General features: G+C 38.7%; 1 protein-coding gene across 1 annotated transcript in view; it reads left to right on the forward strand.

The window, feature by feature from the left end:
- DOCK4 (dedicator of cytokinesis 4) overlaps positions 1–21,583 on the forward strand; it is a 471,458-nt gene that overhangs the window by 254,894 nt on the left and 194,981 nt on the right. Inside the window, exon 12 of the mRNA XM_069587995.1 lies at positions 3,337–3,425. Within this exon, the coding sequence (XP_069444096.1) occupies positions 3,337–3,425 (89 nt within the window). The remainder of the gene's footprint in view (positions 1–3,336; positions 3,426–21,583) is intronic.

Here is a 21,583-nt window from a genome sequence, read left to right on the forward strand (position 1 = left end):
CACCCTAAACAACCTAATTTTAACTTGATTATCTGTCTAAAAACCCTATTTCCAAATAAGATCCTCAGAATGTGGTTTATGATATTTTGAGGGTCAGTGGCAGCAGATACAGTTCAGTTTGAACATTCCACGAAGAAAATCCACTTAATGTATTCCACATCCTAAGTTTTTTAAAAGGCACATGATTTTCGATTGCCCTTCCCTGAGCACCTCCGCACAGGTCTGACAATGGAGAGATTGACACAAAGTGACATCCTCAGAGCAGATGCACTGGGGGATGGGGGATCTGGGGTCCACATTCCTGATTTGAGGACCACACTACTGACCTCCTCTGTGAGTGAGCTTGCTTTGGTTATCTGTTCCGGCTGTTGCAACGTGTGCCAATGGTTTTTCCATATGTGGAGGGGACCCATGGGGCCCACTATCTCTGGGACATATACTTCAGGTTGCTTTTTGACAACAGCTGCAGGGTTTCTTGGATCTATCCATCTTCTACTCGGAGGCCCTGGGACCTACACCACATGTTTGCTAATCAGTTGACAAAGATTCACTTATAGCCTATGGTTTAGGGCTAGAAACTCTCTTTGTCTCTTTTAAGAGTGATAAAATCTGTGACCTTGATATTAAACTTGAAAACTTTTGGTGATACTACTGGGTAGTAAAGCGTGCTCCTCTTTTAGCCCATGATGGAGCATAAATCCAGTATAATCCCCTTTCTAAATTTTACTGGTGATTGTAAGACATAATTTAATTGCAACAATGCTAATGATAATAGCCACCATTTACTTTGTGCTTGCTAGGTGCAAGGAACCATGTTAATAAGCACTTTGCATGTGTCTTGTCACTTTATTTTCATGACAGACTCATGAAGCAGATGCTGTTGGCTTTGTTTTCCACTTAAGGGGACAGAGAGGCTAAATAGCACCCCAAATCACCTGACTAATCAGAACAGGAACCAGCTGTGAAGTCAGGACTGCCTAACTCAGAACCTGAGCTCTCATGTGACCAGGTCGTACGTTTCAGGGTGTTCTCTCACACCGCTGTCTAGTGATGTGACAATGATGCTGTTAGCTGACCTTGCTTTTCAAGAAAAACTAAAATTTTTCACAAATGCAATCTCTTTGTTTCTTTGAGTGATCTTTCCAGGTATGCATAGGAAGTGTTAGATTTATCTTGTCAATGCAAAAACTGGGGGACCTGGAGTTGCTTGCATCCCTCTTGATTATGCAACCAGCCAAGGAAGACCCATGAATTCCAGTTCTGTGGGAGATACTCATTCTCCTAAAATTAAGTTGTACTGCTCTTTGCAGTTGTTATTGTCTGTTTTTTCATAAATATCAAATAAGGTTTGGGGTTATTCTTGATGCAAGAGAGGTCCCTTAAAAATCACAGTTGAGCAATTTATGAATCCATTCCAGGATGAATGCCAGGTAGTCAAAACAGTTATTATAGATGAAAAAGAAACTAGAATTTATTAAAACATTTTAGAGGAGTGACTGTTAGAAACAATTTGGAAGAAATTTGTATTTGTTAAGGTGACCAACGGAGAAGGCAGTGGCACCCTGCTCTAGTACTCTTGCCTGGAAAGTTCCATGGATGGAGGAGCCTGGTGGGCTGCAGTCCATGGGGTCGCGAAGAGTCGAACATGACTGAGCGACTTCTCTTTCACTTTTGACTTTCATCCATTGGAGAAGGAAATGGCAACCCACTCCAGTGTTCTTGCCTGGAGAATCCCAGGGATGGAGTAGCCTGGTGGCCTGCCATCTATGGGGTCGCACAGAATTGGACACGACTGAAGCGACTTAGCAGCAGCAGCAGCAAGGTGACCAAATCCTTAGCCCAAACTGGGACTCAAACAGAGAATAGCAAGAAATACCTCATCTGAGCCTGGAAGATATTTCAGTCATATACTTTAGGAGCTTTTATTTTATTTGGAGTTTCGTAGGTTAAAAGCATGAATTCTGGAGTCCCTTAACTATTTAATAGGAAGCAAGCTATCTTTCTTCCTTCCCCACTGAGCTGAACTAAGAAACCTAGGAGCAGGGTGTACTAAGTGGCAATTTGGTATCTTACAGCTGGACAAGTGGAATGGTTTTATTTCATCTTCATTTTCTAGCCTTCTCAGTGTCAGTGCTCTTACTTGCTGTCCTACTGTTAACTGGTTCAAAAATAACCTCTATCAAAAGCTTTAACCTGGAAAAGCTTATGGCGGTGAAATAAATAAATATGTAAGCACATTGTGAATTATTGGCTACAGGTGAGATCAGAAGGAAGAAGTCTCTATAGGGTGGAATATTTTGATTGATAGTTACAGAATCTTTGATAGTCAGGACCTTTGGGAGAGAGCCTTTGTTGCTAGTGAAAGATTTTAATGAATTTACAAATGTATTCAGATGAAGGAGGGTCTCCCCAACCTAACTGGGGGAGTCTCAGCAGTAAGAATAGAGCAGACCCAGATATTAACAAATCATCAGGAGTAACAGTCAGAGGGATATCCATTCAGTCATTCATGTAGCCAGTATTTTTTTAAGCACCTATGGTGTTCAAAGTACTGAGGGGAACACAGGTATCTCCGGTCCCAGATCCAGTTCTCAAGAATCTTCAGAGTCTCCTAGGTGAACTCTAGCATGAGCTGGTGAAAGACAAGAGCTGAAAGACTAGGGTACAGATGCCTGTCAGAGTGAGAGATGGAGAAACGCCTTTTGGCCTAGAAGTAGAAAATCCAGAAGAGTTACCTTGATTACTCTTCAGTAAATCCCACCAGGTTTTTGCTAGTGCAAGTTTTGTTAACCTCAGTTGCATTTTGATGCTAGCCTATTATATCATGACCAACACCATCGCTTGGTCATGATATAATAGGTGGAGATTCAATATCGAGAAATAACATTTACTGAGCATTCACATTTTGCCAGGGATTATCCTAAACCCAAGCTTGTTCAGTGTTCTAGTATATTACCCCCATTTCACAAATGAACAGATCAAGGCACAGAATAATTAACTCACCCAAAGAACATAAGCTCAGTTAATAGTGAGGATCCAAACCCAGGGAGTCAGAATCTTAGCCTACACTTCCTTCCACTGTATGCATTGTTCTCTGAGCTTCTCATAACCTGAATTGTTCATCTCAGCCACTTCATGAAGTAGTTGGTCATGCATTACCAGATATGGTCATTCCTGCTTATCTTGGGGCAGGCAAGCCAAGCCATGTTCTCTGTGTTGAGAACTGCAGGGAGGTTTCAGGAAGTACATTATAGTGGTTATATGAAAAGGGGCAGGTGTGTAGGAAGGTCATCTCATGCATCACCAAAGCTTAACAGAGTGGCCATGATTTCACAGGTGTAATACAGAGAGTGAGTGGTACCAAATCCACGAGAATATCATCAAGAAGTTGAATGCACGTTATAATTTGACCGGCTCCAACGCAGGTGAGTATATGGCTCTGTCTGACTCCCTACACTTCTCATTTCAGTGGCTTTGTTTTATTTGTCTGTGAAGAAGAAAATTTTCAGCCCTTTGTTTTTCTCTCTACTCACTCCCTAAAAGTGCTCGGTCAGCATGCTGATATGTCTCCTTATTGTATGATAGGTTTATAGCTATAACTCTAAAAGATATATTCTTTCCTGGTTTGAGTCAAGGTAGAGAATCTGAGTTTATTCTCTAGTCTTGGGATCTCCAGGTTGTTGCTGATTGCTGAAAACCAAATGACAAATATGCCTCGGTTCATGACAGTTGTGTGGAACGGGTTTGATGAACAGAAATAAGGTCAGTAAGGTCCAAGAAAAACATGCTTCTCTGCCTATAGCTGTAGTATTATATAGAGAAAAGCATATGCATGCCATCTGGCAGGAACTGTCATATAATATAGCATTATAAGTTATATATAATACAAGTAGTTTAAATCACTCAGTTGTGTCCAACTCTTTAAGACCCCATGGACTGTACAGTTCATGGAATTCTCCAGCCTAGAATACTGACGTGGGTAGCCTTTCCCTTCTCCAGGGGATCTTCCCGATCCAGGAATCGAACCCAGGTCTCCTGCATTGCAGGCGGATTCTTTACCAGCTGAGCTACCAGGGAAGTACATATAATATATCGGGTGGTGCATACTCTTACACTAGTAATATGCTAGACTTACACTATAGCATATGTAGATTATATAATATATTGAATGACATCTTTAAGTTTGATCAGTATACAAAAACATGGTGAATATTATTTGTTCCTGTCCCACCTTCACACCCACGCTGAAGCAGAATAAACTATGCAGTTGTGTGCTTTAATTAAAGAAACGTCTAAATCAACTCGTGTTTGAACTGAATGCATTGCTTTTTGTGGCTGATCTTTAAAGTACCCTGAATATAGATGGTTGTGTTATAGTCCAACTTGCCTGGCAATTAAAGGAACCTGAATTTAAATTTAGACCACCTTTTCTTCAGACCTGTGTACATCTCACCAGGCTAAGTGAAAATGTTAGTCACTCGGTCATGTCCAGTTATTTGCGATCCCGTGGACTGTAGCCCGCCAGGCTCCTCTGTCCATGAAATTGTCCAGGCAAGATTACTAGAGTGGGTTGCCATTCCCTTCTCCAGGGGATCTTCCTGATCCAGGGATCGAACACAGGTCCTCGCATTGCAGGCAGATTCTACTGTTGCTCAGACAGTAAAGAATCTGTCTACAGTGCAGGAGACCCTGCAGGGTTTGATCCCTGGGTCGAGAAAATCCCTTGGGGAAGGGAATGGTTACCCACTGCAGTATTCTTCCATGAACAGAGGACCCTTTGCATATGACGATCCCACATCACCAGCCCAAAACAACCCACAGAGTAACTGCAGACAGAATCTCTGTGGTTTGGTCACGTGAGAGCCATAAGTATTCACAGCTCATTCATGTGGCAGCACTTCAGGCTGTAATGAATGGTGAGGTCAGTTTTCTCTTCAGTTTCCCAAGAGCAGGGGAGGGAACTTGGCTTCCTTTGATCCACACAAAATCCTCCATCTACCAGTAAATAAACAAAATACTTACACTTGCTATTAAAGGTAGAGTCTCTGAAGGACCAGGAGATTTTAGTAGTGAATATAACTTGAGATAAGAATACCTCAGAAACTACTGTGTACACTTGTATTCAATTTTTTTGTGAAAGAATTGAAATAGCACTTATTGTGTAGAGACTGAGCGATTTATTTTAAATGTACTTTCAGTAAGATGGTAGGCCTAGTGCTTTTTTAAAACTTATTTTGCCAAATTCATTGACAAACTTCTAACCAAATTCATTACTTTTGACAGACTTTTTGGTATTTCTTGATGCCATCGATTATTTTTTTTAATCATTAAATGTATTTTGTACCTGTGCTGTCCACCTTGATAGGTACCAGCCACCTGTGGCTATTGAGCCTTAGACATGGGGCTGGTATAGTACTGGGATTGAAGTGTGAGTATGCATGCTCAGTTGATCAGTTGTGTCTGACTCTTTGCGACCCTATGGACTGTCACCTGCCAGGCTCCTCTGTCCATGAGATTTTTGCAGCAAGAATACTGGATTGGGTTGCCATTTCCTTCTCCAGGGGATCTTCCTGACCCAGGGATTGAAACCGTGTCTCCCTGGGTCTCCTGCACTGCAGGCGGTCTCTTTACTGCTGAGCTACTGGGGATGTCATTACAGTGTGTAGTACTTGTAAAAATACATGCTTGATTTTGAAGACTTGATACATATATATAATAAATATGAAACAGCCCTTTAATAATTTTTATATTGATTATATGTTCAAAGGTAACATTGTGGATATATTGGTTTAAGCATAGTATATTACAAAAGTTAATTTTGTTTCTATTTTTTAAGTGGTTACTAGCCCCGTAGCTGGCTCATATCATAGTTCTATTAGAAAGTGCTGCTCTAGACTCGATTTAAAGAATTTCCTTTTTGAGCTCTTTTGACGCCTCACATTCATTATGACCTACTCCTTTGCTTCTGCCCGCTAACTTTGGGTGGAGAAGTTTGTAGCCATTGTGTATCTTTTTCTTTCTCTAACAGAGTCCCATTATTTTTAATTTGCTTGCATTTGCCTCCTATGTGAATAAATAAATATAAAACTAACCCTGACCTGATTTTTCCCATGTAGTCCCTTCCCTCCTTACCATCACAGATGCAGTGTTGACTAAGCAAAGTGTGTTGATCTGTTCCAATATGCTTGTTTCCAAACTCCTTGTCAACTCCCAAGTCTTTCCTCTTTCCAGTGTGCCTTACAATTCTTCTGTTGTTGGATCCTTTGAATTTATCATTGTCCTGACTGAAGTGATGCTGAGTGGGTGTTACCTGTTGTGTTTACATACATTGTACTGAAATGAAAAACTACTTGTTGCATCTTTGGAAAGGCTAAAAGAAACCATTTTACCATACAACCCTGCCTAGCAGGTTTTCTCTGCTTTGGCAGAATCAGTCCTGCATTTTGCTGCCTATCTTGATGCTGAGATTCCTAGATAGCTGAGTATATACTCTTTATGCTTGGCTTTTGCTGCAAAGCCCTGCCTGCTCTCCTGTCCTTATAGCCCACTCCTCTCCTTCCCCCTTCTTTCAAGCCTGAGTCCCAGCCAGCTGCACCCAGCCAGCATCAACTTGCCTTCTATTCCTTTGGTCTCCTTCTGGTTCCTTCTAGCTCTCTCACAGCAAGGCAAACCCGGCCCTAAGCCTTGTCACTCCAAAATACTGCTGCAGAGAGAAAAAGCTCAGACAGAAACTTCTAAAAATTAGTCAATGAACTCTTTACTCTTTCTTTCCATTTAAGTTTCCACTCTTCTTGGAGCGTGGAACATTGTTCTGCTGTCACCTGTCTTGAGGGAAGGCAATTATGAAAATAATGGATAAAGTTTTAGGAGCTGTTTGGCTTTATTATTGAAAGGGAAGCATCTGATAGCTTACTTAAGGGGGAAACAAGAGTATAGGAAATTGAAGTTGGAAATTGGGGTGCCTCATGATTGAATTATCGCAGTGAAATGTTGACTTTTTCTCCTTGGACATGGAGTAGTTGATAATGGAAGCAGTGCAGTCAGATGTTTTCAAGAGAATTTAGTTCACTCGACAAAGTGTGGTTTTAGTCCCTGCTTTCCTCCTGCTATTCCTTGGTCATTATACTAAAAAGAGAAAAAAAGAATAACTTCGAAATTAGTTTTAGAATCAAATTCTACCACCTAATTTTTAGGCCTTTTATGCTTCATTGACGTGCTTCTATCTTTTGGAGTTGTAATCTTGTCTATTTAATAGGTAAAAGGATTTGTCTAGATAACTGGTTTTTTTCTCCCCCTCTAACCTAAGACCTGTGTTGCTAAGGTACATTAACCACTATCTTTATTGGGTTTAGAAACTGGAAGAAAATTTCAGGTGATCCATTTAACTTTTAAAGGTAAAAATATAATTGAATTAACATATCTATATGGTTAGATTTAGTTCTTTGCAGTAATTCAAAGTTTCCAAAGTTGTACTCTGTGAGAATTTTTAAATCCAAAATTCATATTGTGAGAATTTGAACTTCCAAAACTAGTCATTAGAATCAGCCTGGTTGAAGTTTGTTGAGCAAATGGTTATTATTAACGTCACCTCTGATAGACATTAGCCATTGAATTCTAGGAATGTGAAATAAGACTGGGCCAATATGATTTCCTGAGACACATTTAGTTCTATGATTTGAAATAAATTGTGTAAAAATCCTTGGCTCCTGTTCAGTATGTCCTAAGAGAAAATTCAGAATCTTTTAATGTTATCTATGTGTTTATGAAATCCTATTTCCTGTGGTTTGTACATGTAACTTACAACTAGAAGAAATCATATTTGCTAATCAGGTCAGTTTCTACAATCTGCTTTTTGCCTTAGCCAGATGAGCTCCGTGATTGCATTCCTGCCAGTTATACATTTCAACCCCCACAGAAGGCGAAACTCCTTCAGAATTACCCAGAATTACCCACTTACTTGTACAAGGAGGGCAGTTTAACCCTGTTCAGGAAGTAAATGGTGTTCCTCATTTAACTGAAGTGAAAGGAGGCTTTTGAGAGAGTTAGACTGTATTTGGGGGAGTTGAGCATCCTGTTCTCACATAGACAGGTAGTTGTTTAATTCAATAGTATTGAACTGGTGTAATTCTTAAAGATTGTGTCAATACTCCTGACTTTTGAACACTGCACTTAGAAACTTTGCTTTCCAATATTGTTTAAAGAAAACTGGTACTCATTGGCTCCACCTATTGGCCAGACGTATAGTATATGGCCTTTTGGCTCACTTTTGGAATTTCCTAATTATTAAATGCAGGCACCCTTGGTGGCTCAGAGATAAAAGAATCTGCCTGTAATGCAGGAGATTCGAGAGACCTAGGTTCGATCCCTGGGTCTAAAAGATATCTTGCAGGAGGAAATGGCAACCCACTCCACTGTTCTTTCTGGGAATATTCCATGGGTAGAGGAGCCTGGCAGGATATAGCCCATAAGTTCGCAGAGAGTCAGACATTACTGAGCTCACACATACAATTATTAAATCATGCTTTATTTTTATTCTTTTTGAGTTTTTAGCTTTCAATTAATTTTACTTTCAGAAAAGTTTTAAGAATAGTACAGCAAATATGTAACTTCTCAAAGTTTAACATTTCGCTATATTTGCATTATCTTTCTCTTGCTTTCTTTCTGTCTACACACATACACATATACACACAGGCACTTTATTCATACTTATATATATATATTTATGTGTTTATACATATATATACACACATATATTTGTGTGTATCTTATATAGACTCTCTCTATAGATAGTAATTTACTATTACTGAATTGGTGTAATTCTTAAGGATTGCATTAATGCCCCTGATGTTTATACATACACACAAAAACATGTATATGTACATGTATATATATCACACTTACGTATGTTTTTCCCACCTGAACTGTTTCAGAACAAATTATAGGAATTGTGCCTCTTTATCTCTACTTACTCAGAACATGGCAACATAACCACAGTACAGTAATCAAAATCAGAAAGTGAACATTGATACAGTAGTCTTACCTAACCTGTAGATCTTATTCAGCTTTTGACAATTTTCTCAATGTCCTTTATAACAAAAGGAACTCAGGCTGTATTGCATGCAGTTGTCATATCTTTTTAGTTTCCTTTAAGCCATTCTCTTTTCATGACAGTGAAGAAAAAGGATGGAGTTCAAAATATATTAAAATATGCTTCTCTGGTGGCTTAGTTGATAAAGAGTCTGCCTGCAGTGCAGGATACCTGTCAGAAAGATCCCCTGGAGAAGGGAATGGCAACCCACTCCAGTATTCTTGCCTGGAGAATCCCATGGAGAGAGGAGCCTGGCGGACTACAGTCCATGGGGTCGCAAGAGTAGGACATGACTTAGTGATCAGACCTACCTACTGAAGGTATTTGTAAAACTTTATGTAGTACTGTAAAAAAACCACCAACACAAACTCAAATTATAAGGTAATGGAAGTAGTGATTAGAGCCTTGTTTTATTCTCTGAATTACTTATATTTTGCCAATTTAGATATTTCTGTTCAATCGCTCAGTCATGTCCAAATTTGCAACCCCATGGACTGCAGCATGCCAGGCTTCCCTGTCCTTCTCTATGTCCTAGAGTTTGCTTAAACTCATGTCCATTGAATCAATGATGCCATCCAACCGTCTTATCTTCTATACTGCATAGGAAAAAATATACAACATAGAAAAAATGTAGTTTATAACAAGTATTTCAATAAATTAAATACATCAGATACATACACTCATTTATGCCATGCTCTATATATACTTTTAAAAAGTTATTTTTAGCCAGTGGCTTACTGTGTGCTTTGAAAAAATTACAAATAAGTAGTAATAGTTACAGTAGAAAGCAAATAAACAACCTTTTATCCATTAACCTAATCCTCAGTGTTTGCCTTTAAAAATAAGTATGGAAACTTTAAAGTGAAAGTTCTTTGTTAAAAAATGTTGATTCCCTCTGAATGGTCTCATCCGCTCCTACAATTATAGCTTCCACTATAAGCCAATGGTCTTTGTCTTTCATTTCTGCTCAATAAATTTCTTTTCTGGTTAAGACTTGATGAAACTAAACAATTCCAGATGTTGCTTATATGCCTTAGCTTGACATTCCATGACTTATTATGTGTTACTTCAGTCATGTTTTCTCAATAATTGTTAGCCATGGGCTAACCACTTCTTGCAGAAAAATATAAAAGCCTTCCCAGTACTTGGAAATAGCAGATCTGTGGGCTAGCAGTTAAGATCATGAGATTTTGTACCCATACTTCTCATACCTTTTACCTGTTAGGAAGTCAGCATCCCGATGGATAGTGTTACCTATGCAGATATATCAGGGCAATGATTTTCTGAAGGTCAGCCTGTTGTTCATCCTCCTTTAGAGTTGCGTCCTTTATGACTTAAATCCTGGAGAAGGAAATGGCTACCCACTCCAGTATTCTTGCCTGGAGAATCCAATGGACAGAGGAGCCTGGTGGGCTACAGTCCACGGGGTTGCAAAGAGTCAGACACGACTGAGCGACTAACACACACACACCAGACTTAAATATACCAACAAAAAAATTAATTTATAGTAATCTAAAAGAGAAATGATGATGTTGTATGGCAGAAACAAGCACAATATTGTAAAATGATGATCTTCTAATTAATAATAAATAAACTAAAAGAACAGACTATGTCATACTACCAAAAAAACGGAAAATTTTACTTGGGCCAACCTGAGAATGGTAACCCAGGAGACCATCTCTCAGAGAGCTCTGAGAACTGTCTGAAGAAGTAAAGGTTGGGGGATGGAGGGAACAGTGTACGTGTGATCTAGACAAAGGGGTATGTGCAATCAAACATCTTGGTAGAAGGTTACTGCTACTCTTAAGGTATAAATATCATAGTTATTGGTGCTTTTCTAAGTATGGGAAGATGCAGGAAACTGGGTTCATAAAATTTCCTCCTGAAAATAATCTGTGAGGCCCAGTTCTGCCAGTCTTCCCCGAGCACAAGTACCTCATCCTGATCTTTGCCCTGTACTGTAAGTCAACAGTGGCAGTGACTTGATTCTTAGGTAACTGAATGATGGGCAGCGTGCTTTATTTTTCCCTTTCTGTCTTAATTTTGAGCAAGGTTTTGGAGGCATTTTATGACCAGTTTGTCCAATGGAGCTAGGAATGCTCATTCCCGGGACAGGCAAGGGTTTTGTTGTGGGCCACTCAGTGTGCTATTCCTGGGCTAAGTCCTGTTCACAGTAACCAAAACTTCTCAGCCACCTGCCTTATTACTCTCTTATGGTCTAGGGAATGGTTCCCTCTTGTTGCTTGTTCTGGTATCTAGACTCACACTCTTAAAATCATTGGTTTTAATGGAATTATGTATTTGGTCAGTTGCTTCAAGTCTCCTGATTATTAGCTTAGTCATCCACTTGGTGATCAAGAAATAATAATCTTGTAAAATAGGGAAAATACAAGTTGTATGTGTGCTCAGTCGCTTCTGTCGTGTCTGACTTTGCAACCCCATGGACTGTAGTCCACCAGGCTCCTCTGTCCATGGGATTCTCCAGGCAGGAATACTGGAGTGGGGTGCCATACCCTCCTCCAGGGGTTCTTCCCAACCCAGGGATCGAACCCAGGTCTCCTGCATTGCAGGCAGATTCTTTACCCACTGAACTACCTGGGAGGCCCAACAAGTAGTATAGCTAGTAACATTAATCAGGTCAGCGAGTATTTACACTAAGAATTTCAATTAGGTTCAGCTCAGATTATCTGAGCTGTCTATTCTGCACCAGTTGCTGTCTTTAAAAGAAATTGTACATAAAGGTGAGGTAAGATAGGTAAGGTAGGTGTAAAGTACCTACCACTCATATAAGGTGAGTGGTAGATACCTTACAGGATTAAGAAGGAAATTTTATCTTCCAAGGAGTTACATGACTGGCACCACAAGAAGAAAAACTGATCTAATTTATGGTTGATCAGGTGTTTCTGCCATTGGGGAGGCCTGATTAATACATTATAATACAGATGCACAATGCACGCAGGAGAGGAGAAAGGCCCAAAAAGGCATAGAAAAATTTTATGTTTAAAATTTTCTTGTCTTGCTTTGAAATATGAATTTTTATTTCATCAGGCAGTTTATACCTATTGCTGTTAGCTTTCTTATTCACAGATTGAATAATACAGGCTGGAAGTCAGAAATCAAGATATGACCCTTTAGAAAGAGGAGTGGTTTTTTGTTTTGTTTACTTTGTATGGCTTTGAAAGTACATCTGAAAGAGGAGATTTGAGCTTTGCAGCATTAAAGACATAAGTGTCTAGTTTTCAGTATGGAAACGTTAAAGAATATGTGTCCTTCGGGTAATGTGGTCTTGCTGGCGGGAGGCTTTGAGCAGCTCGGCGTCCTCAGTCATGCAGTGAACACACATTTCAGAAGGCCTGCAGTGCTGTCGTGGCTCCCATTTTAATCCTTCAACTAACCTTGTCCAAGCTGTGGTTTATCCAGTAGTCCTGTATGGATGTGAGGGTTGGACTGTAAAGAAAGCTGAATGCCAAGGAATTGATGCTTTTGAACTGTGGTGTTGCAGAAGACTCTTGAGAGTCCCTTGGACTGCAAGGAGATCCAACCAGTCCATCCTAAAGGAAATCAGTCCTGGATATTCATTGGAAGGACTGATGCTGACACTGAAACTCCAATACTTTGGCCACCAGATGCGAAGAACTGACTCATTTGAAAAGACCCTGATGCTGGGAAAGATTGAAAGCAGGAGGAGAAGGGGACGACAGAGGATGCGACGGTTGGATGGCATCACCGACTCAAGGGACATGAGTTTGAGTTAACTCCAGGAGATGGCGATGGACAGGGAGGCCTGGCGTGCTGCAGTCCACGGGGTCGCAAAGAGTCAGACACGAGCAACTGAACTGAACTGAACCTGGTCCATTTCTACAGTCTAATCTCTTCCTAATGCTTCTTGGTTTTTCCTCTGCTGACTCACTTTCCAGCAGTGTTGTCTCACTTGACACCACTCCTAGCAAACATTTGGCTTCCTTTCTTCCCTGTGTTCCAGAGGCCCTGAGACTCTGTGGCTGACTTTGCTGTGTGAACACCTCGCCTGATCCTGTCAGGGTTTTATGGCTTGATGCAACCAGGATGTATCCCTGAAAGTTATATATGCTTCTGGTGTTTTACTTTAAAAGTCAATTTACTTACCTTACAGACATAACATAGAATACTGTAGGATCCAAAGCAAAACTCAGATGACGGATTTCGTAAATCAAGCACAAAGAAGGGAATAGAAGTAAAAATTCTTGCTCTGATAATAATGAGGGCTTAGGATTTCAGAAATTAATAGATTTTACTGAAGGTGAATTTATGGAAGGATCTAATGATAATCACCTTTAGGAAGGTTTTCTGACACCAGATGATGTTAGTAATTATCATTCATGTTGAGAAATCCTGACAATTAGGTTTTACCCTTTGGCCCCTGCCTACCAAACACAAAGTATGTAAGTACTATCAAGAAATAATATTTTCAGAGTCTTGCCCCAGAATGGCAGCATAAGGCGCTGCATGGACTCACTCTAAACTATAACTAGTAATAATCATTTTTTTAAAAAAAGCATTAAAGTCTGAAAATTTTCTTGAGTGTGTACAGCAAATGAAGAAATACTTACTGAAGAATAAAATTTAATACTTAATTTTGAAAATTAAAATAAAAGTAAACAAATGGGACCTAATTAAACTTAAAAGCTTTTATACAACAAACAAAACTATAAACAAGATGAAAACCCTCAGAATATGAGAAAATACTTTTAAATGAAGCAACTAACAAGAAATTAATTTTTAAAGGGCACAAACAACTCATGCAGTTCAATATCAAAAAAATAAACAACCCAATTAAAAATGGATGGAAGACCTAAGTAGACATTTCTCCATAGGAAACATGCAGATGGCCAAAAAGCATATGAAAAGAAGATGCTCAACATCACTAATTATTAGATAAATGCAAATCAAAATACCAGTTAGATTGGCCATTAACAAAAAAATCTACAAGCAAAAATTGCTGGAGAGGGTATGGATTTTGAAAGGTAACCCTCTTACTGTTGGTGAGAATGTAAATTGATAATATCCACTATAGAGAACAGTTTGGAGTTTCCTTAAAAAACTGAAAATAGATTTACCATATGACCCAGCAATCCCACCCCTGGGCATATTATGACAATTATCACAGTTAAAAAAGAAAAATTGTGGTAGGATACTCAAGAACTTGGTAAACATGGATTAATTCTAGTAAACAGAACTCAGTAACTGAGGTAAGGAAGTATATTTCCTTCCATAACAGAACCTTTAGTACAGTTTGACATATGCATGTACTACTTACATTTTTTTTAATCTAGTTAAATTTTAAAACGCCCAATTCTTTAATGACTAACAGACATCATCTATTTCATGAATGAATCAAAGACACAGTTATCAGATGTTTGCCTTAAGTTTGTTTCTTTGGTTTCCTAGTACCAAATAGGAAAACATTAAAAATAAAAAATAATTTACTGAGCTCTAAGGAGGTTATATTGTCTTTTCTAGCTTTGAGATTTAAGGCCCTAATTTCTGTATCCAACCCTGCTTGTTGAACTCAAATGCTTTCAAGTTTTTTCGCATTTGTAAGTAATAATGTGAGGAACATCTCCTATATTTCAGAATATGACTTTAAAATAAAGCCTTAGAAATGGGATTATTAAGGAAGAATATGAGATTTTTGATGAATTTTGCTGCATTAACAAGATAAACAGCAGCTTGGATGGTCATTTTGGAATAAAACCTGGGACAGGTTTTTGAGGACATCAAAGACAGATGTCAGAGATTTTTGAAAAGTTTGGAACCTGTAGATCCAGGATTGCAGTATTCATTCATAAGAGTGGAAAGAAGAAGAAATTGGAGACTGAGTGGAAGAGACTGGTTTCGGATGTAGGTTTACTTTCACGGTCTCTGTGTGCTCAAAGCAGTTGTTGAAGTTCATGCCTGTCCTCTATGATAACCAATGATATTAATTTTAACCCCTCCTTAGTTCTCACCTAGACTGTTAAATTTAGCCATGACTTGTATCCTGCCAGGTCTTCTTCTGTTGTGCTGCCAGAATCCTCTTTGTCATATAAAAACTTTTCTGTATCTCATTTCCCCTTTCAAGTTGTATTGGTTCATCACTTGTGATGCCAGCGTGACTCCTTCCTGTGCGGTTTGTAAGGCAGGCTCTCAGTCCCTGGCTCAGCCTCTCTTTCACGTCTCACCCTACATTCTACCTTAAACCCAACATACCCTTCTTTGGATTTTGGAATTAGTAGCCACATAGAGTTACGGTCCTGTAAATGTTCATGCCCCAGAAATGTATGCCTTTATGATAGTATTAGAAATTGAACTAGTGACATAGCCTTCAATAATTTTACTAGGAACCAGAAGACCTCAGTGATTTCAGAACAAAACCAGGCGAAGACATTTCTTTTACCCGTTCTGTGTTTTTCTGTCTTTGCTCACAACTCCCTGCTGTATTTTATGTCGTCTCTTTACTCCATTCTAAAAGAATAAATAAATAAAACACCTCCTTTGATAAATTATTCCCTGACTTTTTTCATTTAGATTTTGCTATGTTATATATGATGATTTTTTTTTCAAAACTTTTAAGCTTGTTCAGTTAGTCTTATCTTCCAAAATGAGTTTCTTTTAATTTTACAATATTCTGCCTGTATTGAGATAAAAACCTAATTCATGGTTCTCTATTTGCCACACTTTATTTTGAGAAAAAGTAAATGAAGCAAGTTTTTTGGCCTTCTCTTGGCATGTGGATGTTTTTAAATGCTGAAAATGAAAAGACCATTTCAGTTTGGTCATAAAACTTCATGAGATTTCTAATTGAGAAAATTAAGTGACTCAGGATTAATAGATATATGCCAACTATGTTCTTCATTTCTTCCCCTATAGGTCACTTCAGAAATTTGTTTGTTATTAGTTTGGGTTTGTAATGTGATCTTTGGATACCCGACTTGTGATGATATTTTTGCACTATTATCACATCTGTTCTTAGCTCAGATGTTTTTAGCATATGTATTTGCCGAACATATACTTTAATATGCTATCATTTTTCTTCTATACTTATATAGAAACTCAGGAGAAATAAAAAGAAAAATGTAATTGTGTGATGTCAAGTACTTGTTGCATTTTTTAAGTCAGTTACTTAATCTATTATGATTTTATTTCATACTTTAATTTGGCACATTTGTACATTTTTTGAAGCAAAGGGCAGTCTTTGAATTAAATATTTGTGAGATTGATAGTTCTTAAATACTATATAAGTAGAGTAAATTTTTGCTCACTTAATTAACTTACCATTTACAATTTAATTGTGCATTGAAGGCACACTATTCTATATTCTTCACAGACTGCTTGTGTTATTGGGAAGCAATAGGGATTGCAAAGATTTTTAAATAAATTGGCTTTTGAAACATGGTAGACTGCCTCTTGTAACTTCCTTTTCAACTACAAACACATAAAAATGCTGGATAAATTATAACCAAGATATGGTAAGAAATAGAAAACAAAGCTTCAAAGAAAGGAAGGGACATCTTGCTGACTTGTACGGTGGTACTGGTGGTTTAGTCGCTAAGTCATATCAGACTCTTGTGATCCCATGGACTGTAGCCTGTCAGGCTTCTCTGTCCATGGGATTCTCCAGGCAAGGGTTCCGGAGTGGGTTGCCATTTCCTTCTCCAGAGGATCTTCTGGACTCAGGAATTGAGCCCTGGTCTCCTGCATTACAGGCAGATTCTTTACCAACTGAGCTATGAGGGAAGCCCTGCTGATTTGTATAGGGAGGTCCAAACTGGAGGGGTAAACACTCCAGTCTGTGCTCCAACAGGGAGGAAGGGTGTGAAGATAGGTCCTGACAGTTGGAAGTTTAAGTTTTAAATATTCCATAGAAGTCAAGACATGATTTGTTATATCTGCTCCCTTTCCCTCATTGCTGATTATTTTGTTATGCATGGTTGCTGTTGTTATTTTATTGTGACCCATTTTCAGTGGGTGTTGCTTTATCCACAGGAATCCCATAAACTCTGAGAGTGAACATGATAGTGTGGGATGATTATACATTTCCTTTTTTCAGGCTCCTCCCCTGGGACTGGGTACTTACCCTGGATTTCATTGCTATGGATTTTTCCAGACTGCTGAGTTAATTTAAATTCAGTGGCTTAAGCTTAGATTTTTCTGTCTCATTGGGGAATCATCTCCTCTCATCACCTTTTTAAAACAGAGAACAGTTCTTTCAAGCCCAGTATTAGAGGACTCATTTCTAAGTATCACTTGTGTATTCCCTAAACCATGTCTCCTAGAAGTTTAGATAATAAACTATCAGGAAAAGACTAAATAAAAGGTACAAAAATGGGTTCATAATGAAAAAGAAAATAGGAAGCAATGAATAGGGAGAGTTTTTTAATCCGTTCATCAAAAAATATTAGCATCTCTAATCTATAGAGAAGGCAATGGCACCCCACTTCAGTACTCTTGCCTGGAAAATCCCATGGATGGAGGAGCCTGGTAGGCTGTAGTCCATGGGGTCGCTAAGAGTTGGACACGACTAAGCGACTTCCCTTTAACTTTTCACTTTTATGCCTTGGAGAAGGAAATGGCAACCCATTCCAGTTTTCTTGCCTGGAGAATCCCAGGGACGGGGGAGCCTGGTGGGCTTCCGTCTATGGGGTCGCACAGAGTCGGACAGGACTGAAGCGACTTAGCAGTAGCAGTAATCTAATCTAAGCATCTCTAATCTAATCAAGAGGAACTAAAGAGCCTCTTGAGGAAAGTAAAAGAGGAGAGTGAAAACGCTGGCTTAAAACTCAGCATTCAAAAAACTAAGATTATGCCATCCGTTCCCATCACTCCATGGCAAATAAATGGAGAAACAATGGAAACAGTGACAGATTTTATTTTCTTGGGCTCCAAAATCTTTGTAGATGGTGACTGCAGCTGTGAAATTAAAAGGCACTTGTTCCTTGGAAGAAAAGCTGTGACCAACCTAGACAGCATATTAAAAAGCAAAGACATTATTTTGCTGACAAAGGTCCGTCTAGGCAAAGCTATGGTTTTTCCAGTAGTCATGTATGGATGTGAGAGTTGGACTATAAAGAAAGCTGAGCACCGAAGAACTGATGCTTTTGAACTGTGGTGTTGGAGAAGACTCTTGAGAGTCCCTTGGACTGCGAGGAGATCCAACCAGTCAGTCCTAAAGGAAATTGGTTCTTAATATTCATTGGAAGAACTGATGCTAAAGCTGAGGCTCCAATACTTTGGCCATCTGATGTAATGAATGACTCACTGGAAAAGACCCTGGTACTGGGAAAGATTGAAGACAGGAGGAGAAGGGGATGACAGAGGATGAGATGGTCGGATGGCATCACCGACTCCATGGACATGAGTTTGAGCAAGCTCTGGGAGTTGGTGGTGGACAGGGAAGCTTGGCCTACTTGTAGTCCATGGGGTCACAAAGAGTCGGACATGACTGAGCAACTGAACTGAACTGAACTATCCTCTTGGTGATTAGCTTTATTGGTGAGAAAGAACTAAATAGAATTTTTTAAATTATTTTAAAGAAGTCATTGAAAAAAAATTAGTATACTGCTTAAATACCAAATGAGCACAACTGAAAGAGAAACAATCATGTGATAATAATAGCAGTGGTAGTTGTAGTAGTAGCTGCTATCATTTTTAAGCACTTCTTTTATAGCAGGCATTGCCCAAAGTATTTTATGGAGTTATTTTACAAATGTGACAACCAAAGAAAGCACAGAGAAGTTAACACTGAGGCAGGGTCATGATGCTGTACGACAGGCTTCTTAAACTGCACACTTAATCACAATGTGTCTTTATCAAATATATTTGCCACAGATTTCCATTTTGCATTATTATACATTTGCTATGTATTATTTGGTTCATTGGTGGCAAAATGGCTGATCTAGTCTAAAATCAATTTTGCCTGCCACTTAATAAATCTTGCTGTGCTTGCCATTTTTTATGTAAAAGTGCAGAATTTCATGAATTTAAAAGAAATCATCTCACAGAGTGAGTTAGCTTCAATTCCTAAGAAATTAGAGTTCCCAAAGAATCAAGCACATTTGGTTTACCAGATACTAAGCCTTTCTCTCCTGTAGTTCTGTCCCATAAGCTATTTAATCTTGAAAAAATGTTGCTTTGTGATTCTAAATTCATTATTAATTAATGACTAAGTCTCTGTTTAAAATTAGTTAAAAAATCTTTCTAATTGGGTCATAAATATCTAGACTGATTTTTTAAAGTTTAGCTTAATGCTTACTTCTGTTAGAGTAACATTTTTTCCTTAGCAATTTCATGTTTGGTATTTATGTTAAGTGCCAGAAAAAAACTGATTGTGGGACATTATTGATCTATTTGTAAAATTAAAAATTTAACCTAATTTTATTTGTTGTCATAAAAATTCTTCCCTGAAATTTCAAGTTCCATCAGTCATAATTTTTCTTTACTGTAATATTCCTTTCATGTATTTAACCCATACTGCTTCATATTCTACTTACCTGTGTGTGTCTTTCCTTATTGGATGATCAGCTTCTATGGAGCAGAAACCTATCATATATTAATACATCCTTATATCTTGCCTTTCATCTTCCTCTGAAGCTGGAAGTTATTGCCTTGCCCAAAGTGGACAGTTTTTTAAATTGTGGAAGCAATAAGTTAAAGTGTGCAGATAGAATTTTAGAAGTTGCTTCAGCCCTAGAGAGAGGGGTAAGGTGAGGATAGGAAAGAGACAGGAAAGAGGATAGGAAGAAAATACTGCTCTGTGAACATGCCTCACATCTTGAGCTTTCATCCTGAAAGGAGAGGATGAATCCTCAGGTCATCAGAATGGGTGAATATTTGATAAGTCTCCCCTTTATAGTGAAGAATAGTTTCTTTGTGTTAATACAGTATTTCTTATTATCTAGTGAGTCATTTGTCCAACCTGTTCATTGTAGTCAGCATAATTAAGAACCACTAGAAAAACAGGATCAGGAGTTTCCCTGAATGAAAAATAAATAATATTGCTATGGCTCTTGGTGGGCTGGTTCCTGTGGATTCACTGTTATATTATATTTCTTTGACTTCCCACTCTTTGAAGTTTATTTGTTATGTGTTGTGATTTTTTATGGAAATAGAATAGATGATTTGGGAAGAGCCAAGTACACTGTGGTCAAGCTGTTGGTCCACCTTACCTTCCCAGTTCTTAATTCTCTGTGAGTTCTTCATTCTGAAGAAATTGGGTCACTTCAGCAATACCTTGCCCTCCCTGCAAATTCATATCAGTTGGCCAAACAAATGAAATCATTACCCTGGGCTTTATCTAATCATTATCTGTGTCTTTCTAAACCTTCAGAGTGAGAACTACTCTGTCCTCTAACCAAATGTTTTAGGATGCATCCAATTCTAGAATGTCTGGTTTCCTTTTTTCCTCCATACTATTTTGTACTATTTTTCCTCCATACTATTCATTTTCCCTCATCACTTCCTCGCTGCCTCACTGGCTCCTTTCTGTCCATTGTCTCCTACGTGGATCCTCTCTATCCTCTTGCATTCTCTCATCTCTATGACTCTGGCTGTCTGAAGAACATTGAGGCATTTTTTTGTTCATGCTTACATCTACGTCTTCCCTGAAAACATATTTTTTCTCTATTTCCTATGATCAATTGTCTTTAATGTTCACATTGATTGAATGCCTTTATTTTCTCATTGTCTTATCCTTTCAGCACATACACACACACACACTCACATACACATAGAAGTGCTAAGTCACGTCAGTCGTGTCCAACTCTTTGCAACTCTTGAACTGTATCCCACCAGACTCCTTTGCCCATGGGATTCTCCAGGCAGGGATACTGGAGTGGGTTGCCATGTCCTCCTCCAGAGGATCTTCCCAGCCCAGGGATAGAACCGGCATCCTGCATGTCCTGTCGCTCCTGCATTGCAGGCAGATTCTTTACCACTGAGCCACCTGGAAACCCTATATATATAAATTCACTGATGGTTAAATGAATTCTGGCTCCAGTAGAGCCAAACAAGAATCCTGGTCACTTTTCCTTCCTCCAGCCTCTACCCTGAATAGCAGGATCTGTTTGTTTTTTTTTTTTTTTAATTATTGTTTAGTTATTTTCTCTTCTTACTTTATACATACCATATAAGGTTGCTAGTATCTCTGATCAGGTCCTTTGATGAGAATTTCTAATGAAATGACCTGCTTTTGCAAAACATCACAGGACCTCAGGAATTTAGTGCATGTGATTCTCTATTTGAAAGCATTGCTGATATTACCCCAGGACTGGAACGGTGTTCTACCCAGCAGGAGGGATTGTTATTACATACCCTATCTGGCACACACTGCTATTGTACAAATACCAGACCCTGATGATGTTCATGATGATGGTCACAGTGTGGGTGAATGTTTTGAAGGCAAAAGGACAGAAGTAGGAGGAGAACAGAGACACGAGTAATGAGGTGAGGGTAGTGGAGAGCGTGAGTCAAGAAGAAGTA

This window comes from Ovis canadensis, chromosome 4 (assembly GCF_042477335.2).
Source record: "Ovis canadensis isolate MfBH-ARS-UI-01 breed Bighorn chromosome 4, ARS-UI_OviCan_v2, whole genome shotgun sequence".
Classification (NCBI taxonomy): Eukaryota; Metazoa; Chordata; class Mammalia; order Artiodactyla; family Bovidae; genus Ovis; species Ovis canadensis.